Source organism: Labrus bergylta, chromosome 14 (assembly GCF_963930695.1).
Source record: "Labrus bergylta chromosome 14, fLabBer1.1, whole genome shotgun sequence".
Classification (NCBI taxonomy): Eukaryota; Metazoa; Chordata; class Actinopteri; order Labriformes; family Labridae; genus Labrus; species Labrus bergylta.
In genome coordinates, this window is record NC_089208.1 from 3,199,749 (window position 1) to 3,208,374 (window position 8,626).

General features: G+C 40.2%; 1 protein-coding gene across 2 annotated transcripts in view; it reads left to right on the forward strand.

The window, feature by feature from the left end:
* Positions 1-6,672, forward strand: part of wu:fb97g03 (zinc finger protein 768) — a 7,910-nt gene extending 1,238 nt beyond the window's left edge. The window contains exons 2-5 of one of the 2 annotated variants that reach the window (XM_065963287.1): positions 235-315; positions 2,869-2,926; positions 3,931-4,007; positions 5,190-6,672. In XM_065963287.1, coding sequence (XP_065819359.1) covers positions 249-315; positions 2,869-2,926; positions 3,931-4,007; positions 5,190-5,671 — 684 coding nt within the window. In that variant the 5' untranslated portion in view covers positions 235-248 and the 3' untranslated portion in view covers positions 5,672-6,672. The remainder of the gene's footprint in view (positions 1-234; positions 316-2,868; positions 2,927-3,930; positions 4,008-5,189) is intronic. The other variant, XM_065963286.1, reaches the window with a different exon arrangement.
* The last annotated feature ends 1,954 nt before the right edge of the window (positions 6,673-8,626 follow it).

The following is an 8,626-nucleotide window of genomic DNA, read 5'->3' on the forward strand; positions in this document are numbered from 1 at the left end:
AAGTAAAGAGTCATCACAAATCAAAATATTTATTCCACTGTTTACTTAACTAAAAAAAATAAGTAATGTATACAGTTTCATTGAAGGTCAAGGTGAAAGCGGGAGTGTTGTACGGAGGCTGGGAAGTGCAAAACAATATTACCGAGAGTGAAACATTTTTACAAAAGCCTGAATTGTTTGACATTTCCCGACCGGTGACAAAACATAATTCGGTGTTTTGTATGGACTTTGTAGGTTTGTAGGTGAGGATGAGGCATGGGGAGCCAGTGGAGGATATGAAGGACGGATATGATGAGGTCACGGGTGTGGGAGTGTGTGAGAAGACGAGCGTTTCCTGAGTGTTTTGGATGATAAACAGGAACATTAATTAACCATTAATTAATGTTCCTGTTTATCAGATTTAATCAGATCTAATTAGACTGTTACTATTCTGAAGGTCTCATTAATTAAGTTTAAATACTCCAGTTAATATAAACTCATAAATTTGTATTTTTCCCTGGAACTAACAGGATGATATAAATCATACTTTTTGGTTATTGAGAAATTTGTAATGATGATCAAGATCTTGGTCATGACCAGTTTGTGTGTTACATCATACCTAAATCCTGATGTGGATCTTATCTCACAACTTAAAGCTGCTTCAACAAAACACACATTAGAAAACTTGCAGGTTATTATAACGTCTAAAAAACTGAATTGGCATGAGCTGAACCCACAACGGAAGAGAAAACTGCAGACTGTGATGTGTCCTGAACACATTTTCAGACAGGACTTACCAAATTCAAAATGAAAGTGGAACTTGAGTTTTTTCTAACAATTAAGTAAGATTATACAACTTCTTTTTCTAAGAAGTCGGGATGTTGTGTGAAATGTTAAAGGGGACATATTATTAAACTTCTACAGTGTTTCTGAACATATATTTGTGTAACCTGAGTGTCTACTGACCCACAACATGTGAAATAAACCCATCCAGTCCTTTGTTTGTGGTCTGCATAAGTCTTACAACACAGAGAAAAATGCTCTGTTTCAAATGTGCTCTCCTTGTGATGTCACAGTGGGATTATGGTAAAAAGAAATACCCTCTCTTCCCTGGTATCTCCACCCATGGACTCCACCCTTAGCCTAGAGCAAAACTTTTGCGCAGATCTGCCATTTTTATTTTCACTAGTGAAGGAGTGATGTCTACGGGGAAAACTCAGTGGGGGGTCATTGCATTTAAAGAGACACACACATGAAAACGGAGCGTTCTGAGAGAGCTGGTTTATACAGGGTCACAAACCTCCTCTGGTGCTTGATTCATGTTATATTTTGACCAAAGCACAGCACAGATGTTTCATTTAGACCACAGGGGAACTGTTTGAAAAGGTGGAAAAAGTGGTTCAGAGAAAGATGTAAGAAAAAAAATACCCCTATAAAATATTGGATGAGTAAGAGAAAACATTTCCTGCAGTCAGTGAGCTCATCCAAAATATAAACTGACGTGTCTGAGACAAATCGTAAGGACACTCACTTTGTCACTCAGTATGGGTCAAAGATGAAAACTAAAAATCTTTTCTCCATTACTTTATTTGATCTATTTGTTTCATTTTAAACACACAATACAATTTTATTTAGACCAACTTCAAAACTTGGCTCGGTGACACTCCAGTTCCCAACCCCGAGCTGCTGCCGCCCCAAGCTAAAAAAAATGCAAATAAAAAGGGAAAAAAGTCAAATATTTACCCATCTATTTTAACAGTAAAGCAGTGGTTCTCAGTTAGTCTAGCTTAAGGACCAAACACCGACTCTTTCATGAAAAATTGCTTCACATAGTTTGAATATTTTCCAACCAATCAGATTATTTGAATGAAAAATTAGTGCAGTTTGGACCTTAGACGTTACAAAACATGGGACAGAACAAAGAAAAGGAACAAAAGTGTGTCATGAACCTATTTCTTAAGGTTTATTTTTGGGCTTTATTTCACAGATGGGGCAGTAGAGAGAGTCAGAAATTGGGGAGTGAGTGGCCCCGGTAGCGCCCCATGTGCGGAGGCTGGGGTTCGGGTCCGGCCTGTGGCTCCTTTTCCGCATGTCGTTCTCCACTCTCTCTCTGGTTTCTGGCTCTGTCCACTTTCCTGTCTCAAGATGCAGGAATGGAAAGCCTGAAATAGAAATACATCAAAAAAGGGCTTCATATTAACACTTGAGTAGTGTTCATGTTAAATGCCCCTCCCTGTTTTTAACAGGAATGTTTTACAACATTTTTAAAGAAATGAGCAGTAAACATTAGTTTCATTCTCATTACCTGTTTTTGTTTTTTTTCCTTATAACTGGAAAATCAATAAACTGTAAACTGTTTCCACACACTGCAACCCAGAACAGGAAGAGAAACCAAAACCCTGACAGTCTGTCGTCGTCACTGTGCAGTGTTCCTCCGATTCGCTCTCTGCAAAGCGTAATTATAATTGTATGATTTGCTATTATTAGAGGTCCCCTCTGGATTTGATTAGCTTAGATGAAACTTTAATGATCCCTGTGGGTAAACTGGGCTGCAGCAGCAGAGTGATGGTTTATACACACAGAGCAAATAGAGACCGCATGAATATAACACAAATCATAATCAATTTATACATAAATTATACTTATGAAAACACAAGTTGGTAAATGAAGGCTCAAATACGAGCAGCTGAAGTGCAAATGTGCTGTTTATTTTCATGATGATGTCGTGCTTATGTAGTCTTAAATCAATCCTGCTGTCTGTATTTTCATCCTCGTTTGTAGCGACATAATCCCGCATCATTCTCCCGCCGAGCTGTTAATGAACTCAACCACGACCGCTCTTCTTTTCATGCAGCTTAAATTTAACTTCTTTGTTTTGTTTTCCCACAGCCAGGCGAAGATTCATGAGCCCACATCTTCTCAACAGAAGATCTGACGACACTAACAGGTAATTTGAAAATATGTTAAAATATACAAAACTACATTCTCACATCTGATGAGTTCCTCATTTATGGAGGTACACTGGGTTCTCCAGGGCTTGGTGAGAAAGTTGGTAACAAAGTCAATTATGTCTGTTATATGTGAAGCTACAGGGCAGGCTGTGGATCAGCGGTAGAGTCGGTCATCTCTCAACCGGAAGGTCAGGGGTTTGATCCCCAGCTCCTCTCCTTTGTCCTTTGATTATAAACTGCAGAGAATTTTCTGGTAGAAACAATTATTAGCTCTCTATCAACTTTAGCTAACCGTATGATAGTAAGAGACATTGATGCTTTACGTTTTTGCACTGGGAAAATAAAACTCTTTTTGTCCACTTTAAAGGAGCAGTATGTAGCTCTGACACCTAGTGTTTAAAAGGGGTACTGCAGTCCAAAATTCTAAACATTGTAGAGCGCTGTCTCCCCCCCCCCCCCTCTCTAGAGTGGATGCTCACTCAGGTCACCATGTGGTGGACTCTGAAGCTTCAGTGTTTATCCAGCTCTGCATGGGTCTGTAAACCTTTCTGTGTTCTAACCTCTCTCCATTTTTCAAAAGCATCTCCAATATTGATCCTAGTTTGAGCACGTTTCTGCTCGTGGAGCTTATTAGAAACATGCAGAGGCTTTTTAGGTCGGGTACAATCACTTCTATCTGAACCACTTCTCTTGACCGCTTCCATCGCTGCAACACCTGTTGGTTTGCCAGGAGGCTTGCTGGAAAGTGAGTTTGTTACTTAAGGACAAAGCGTTCAGCATTCCTGTTTTGCCTTGTTTTCAGTTTTTGTTCTAAGCTTAGTGTTTCTTGTTTAGATTTAATGGACAGAAACTCATATGTGACTGGTGTCAATCATCTCTTCTAACTCTTAGTAAGAGAGCCAATGAATGTATTCTCCAAATGTTTGATCTGATACTTGAAGTCATGTTGTGCACACTGAACACGACGATGAAACTGACATTTCTCTTTTCACCCTCACAGCAGCAACAAATACCAGGAGAGGAACTTCAAAGCCATCACCCCACCTTTACCTCCTCGGACACAGTTCAACACAGCAGGCAAGGCTCTTAATTGGATCACTGAATGGATTATGTGATGCAATACTACCCAACAAAATCCCCTCTTCCTCTCCTAAACCACACATCATAGCTCTCACGTTTAGCACATCGGCACGAAAACTGCACACAAAACCTCAATCTATCTGCCATTTGACTACAAGCCAACATCTAAAGGCCTGAAAAAAGAGGATTATATCAATGTCTCACATGAGTTTGTAAAATAACAAACATGTGACCACTAATGGCAGCAAAAAAAAAATTAGGCGACACGAAGGCAGTGAAAAATCAGCCTCCGTCGAGACTGTTTTCCCAAAGCTGCACAAAACGTGATTCAGATCCAAAGAACACATATTCAAATCCAAACTGTGGTTTTCTGGAACCAAAATCTACCCATGCATCACAAATTCAGGCTGAGTGAGAAGTGTAGATGACGGCTATAGTTACGTCAAACCAGAAAAGTGCCAGCTGTCAGAACTACAGACCAGTATCTAACCTGCCATTTGTTTGCCAAGTTAAATGATTTTATGAAGTCCAGCAACATGTGTGAAATGTTTCAATCTGGGTTTAAGAAGCTTGTTGGGAGTAGATATTGTCTTGCCTTTATTGCCTAGACCATATAAAGAAAATAACAATATGTCTCTTTAGTCTAGGTTTAAGACTTACACATGTTAAATCCTGAGGAAAAATGTGTCATATTGAGACTTATAACAACATTTGGTACTAACCTTACAATTTTAATGTTGGCATTGTGGGTAAAACTAGGGGTGAAAGAAGGCCGGTATGGTCCAGTACTGCATACCACTAAAAGATTCAGTTGCATTACCAAGTTGGTTCCAAGTTGTTCTGAATTGCTTCTGAACCGTCCTTGCTGTGTTTTGAGCCATGCTGGATGGCGCGCAGCTAGCTGCTTTTAGCTAGCTAGAGTGAGCGTGAGCAGCTGACTGATAGCCAGTGTTTTGGGGGTTTTGGCAGGAAGATGTGTTGTTGCTACTACCACAGATGTGCTTAGTTTAAATATCTCTCATGCTCTACAAGGTACTTTACTGACTCATTCAGTAAAACAAACTGCTACCACATGGTGCATTCAGGCCTAAAGCTACCGCCAAAGTCATATTTTTACACTGTTATTCTGAAATGTGATATAAATAATATAATAACAAGATATACAACTTCTGGTTTCAGAGGCTCAAAGCTATGAAAATCTGGCTGAGGTACCGGACTACGTTCAGACCGTGCCGGACTACGAGCAGGACAAGCCGGACTACGTTCAGGCCGTATCGGACTACGAGCAGAGCATGCCGGACTACGAGCAGAGCGTGCCGGACTACGAGCAGAGCGTGCCGGACTACGAGCAGAGCGTGCCAGACTACGAGCAGAGCATGCCGGACTACGAGCAGGACAAGCCGGACTACGAGCAGAGCATGCCGGACTACGAGCAGAGCATGCCGGACTACGAGCAGAGCATGCCGGACTATGAGAGCATAGATGAGCCGCCTGATTATCTGAAGCTAGAGAGCGAGGTGGCCATGCTTCCTCCTCCACCATATGAGGATCCAGATGCAGCTGCAGAAACTTCCTCCACAGAGGACTACGATGACATCGATGACATCGAAGGGGGGGTTGAAAACCAGGATGATGAAGAGGACTACGATGATGTGGGATAAGCCTGCGAGGGTGCAGGAGGGAGATTGTTCTAATAGACACTTTTGACTTTTCTTATCTGGATGCTGCTGAGCAGAGAGATCAGAACGACTTTATCTTTCCTCACATTTCCTATCATCCATTTCTGTTTATAAATAAATACAAAACAGCAGGAGATATTGTCATGTATTGTGTACCAGCTTAGAGAAGAAAGAATTGTTGTAAACAAAAATGTTTATACAACACTTAGTTCCAACCGAGTCATCTGATTGGACGGGAGGCATCAATGAGTGCTGATCATAGGTTATTCAAAAACATTGGATGTAGTCTCAGGGTGGTTTCATTTTAGGGACCTGGATCTGAGTACACTTGACCCCAAAGGTCCGGTTCCTTTGATCAGTGTGACCACTAAAGTACCGTACTCGAGCACCAGTACACTCCACATACATGCTGTCCATGTTGTGTATCTGTGCTTGTGCTCGTGCATGAACTGTACCGTGCCGAAGCACACCTCTTCTAAGCGTTCCAGGACCAAGGAAGTGTAGATCGGAGCACTCACACTGATCAAAAGAACTGGATTTTAGGGGTGAAGCGTGCTTGGGCACGGTACGGATGGCCAGTGTGACCGCGCCCTTAGACAGGGTAAGGATTGCCAAGTGTGAGTGCTCCCTTAAAACATTTGATTTGACACAAAATAAGAAAACTGAGAAAATGGCAAACATAAAAGACTTTGTACATATTTTTTATCCATTAGTAAAGAAACTCTGCATCTTAGTGATCTATGTTACATTTTACAGAATAAAAAATGTATTTGCAGGTTTGACGTTTTACTTATAAAAACTCTCGGCTACCTAACGTTGGTGGTCACTCACTTTATATCATGTTTTATAATGTTTCTGTTTTTAATCCAGATATTTGAAAGACTTCTTTATTTACATTTTTCCAGATCCTTCTCACAGTCAGAGCGGCAGAAACTTGATGTGTTTGACCCATTTCAATAAAAACTGTACAACAAAAAGTTAAAGGTTTAGCATTTTTAGAGACGTCTGTTTGCTTTCAATTTGAAGGACGATTAAGAATAAGATGTAACTATTATATGTTAGACAATTATGTTTTTTGTGGTGCATGTCTTGTGATAATCTTGGCTATATTTATAGATCATGTCAGATTAATCCATCAGCTAGAGGAACACACTGTGCATTTTTAAATGTCAGCTTAAAGATTGATTATCTACACTTATTATTTCAGAGATGTATTGTGAGTTAGCATATAGATTGCATTAGCATATAGTTAGCTTTGATTTTGCATAATGAGTGCTCCAGAGACCTTGTGAAGTTTTTTTTCTTTTAGCAAGACTCACAGCCTCCAGTCGTCTGCTTTGAAGACGTTTTTGTTTGGAGATATCTGTGGACTCCTCGTGTAGATTTCTGATTGATTCCCTTCAACATCCACATAAACATCTGTTTCCTCCCGAGAGGAGCTTTTGTGGTCGCGATCGGGGAACCAATCAACTTTCATCAGATGATATAACCTCTGGGAACAACTTCCAACTTTGTCAGAGCTTCTTGTGTGGTGATCAGTTAGCACAGGGGCCTTTCAACGCAGACTTCTATATCTCTGTGTTGAGACCGTTTACAGTCTGACGAGCAAATCAGGAAGTGAGAAGGGAGTTGGAGCTGATTTGATGTTTTAGTTCTGTTTGTTAGCAGCACTTTCACATATCTATTTATAGAGTTTAATTTAGGACAGCTCGTCAGCGAATGATATTGGCTGTGTTCTAGGATTGTTTTACGGCAGATTGCATACCAGGTACTTTCTTGTTGTGATATGACAGCGCTTACCACTGCATCCCTTTGCAGCTCAGTTGAAGAAACCGTAAATGTCAAACTTTAAACACTTTCATTATGCTGTAAAAACGTACATTTGAATACAGGACCTTATGGTGAAAGTTTTGTGCTTTTTGCACATAAGCATTGGCTTTTTATTGGTATAGCATGTCCTGGATATGCAAAAAGGGGTGAATAACTTTACTATAGCTAACGGAAGCTCACCACACATTAGTTAACTAATTATTGAACTAAATGAGAGCTCACTCCCTACAAACCTGCTAGCCTACTCTTTCCTAGTGGAAGGAGCTATGTAAAATTACTCCTCTAACACCCTTTGGAGGACAGATGAACAAGTTATAATCGCAGCCCCAGGATTATCTGCCTAACATTCATTTCTAGAATAATTAGATTCAAGGATAACCCCTGGTGTAAGACTCTAGATTACCCCCCAGAGAGGGAATAACTGTGAACTCCCCTCTCTAGGATGTTAGGTGTGTATGAAGTGTGTAATATAAATCAGTAAGACAAGTGTGCCGTGGTGTGACTACTCCAAACTTACCTTCCGAGGTTCACGGGGTCTTTAAGGGGAACTTCCAGTCTTTGTGGTGTAAATGATTTTAGTCAGAAAATTTATTTAAAAATCTCAAATGATATTCCAAATGTGAATACAAAACAATAAAAGTAAAAGATATAAAAATGGAAAAGAAAATGAAAACTCAAAGACCAAACCTAAACCTGTGAGTCCCAAAATGGGATTTCAAAAGTCAGAGTGACGTGGATTCGTTTTGCAAAGCAAAAAGGAACCTCGATCAGATTTTCTGCAGCGTTTTTATAGCCAAAAAGTCTCTCTTTTTTCAAGATCCTGTAACACCTCAACAATGCACGTTCGCAGAAACGTCATGCCAAGTTCATGACATAGGTAATACCAAGTTCATATGTGGTTTCAGCTCAAAGACTGTGAACCGAGCAGATACTCAGAAACGCTACACGCCTACGAGCTCCTATGTGGTCTTGCTTCAAAGTATGGCACACTTATCTTGACCTCACAGGAGTGTAGGCACTACGAGTGTGTGTAAGTTTAACAGGAAATGTTGAAAGCAGAAAAAGGTTATGACTTTATGACCTATGTATTAAATGATGAAATAATTA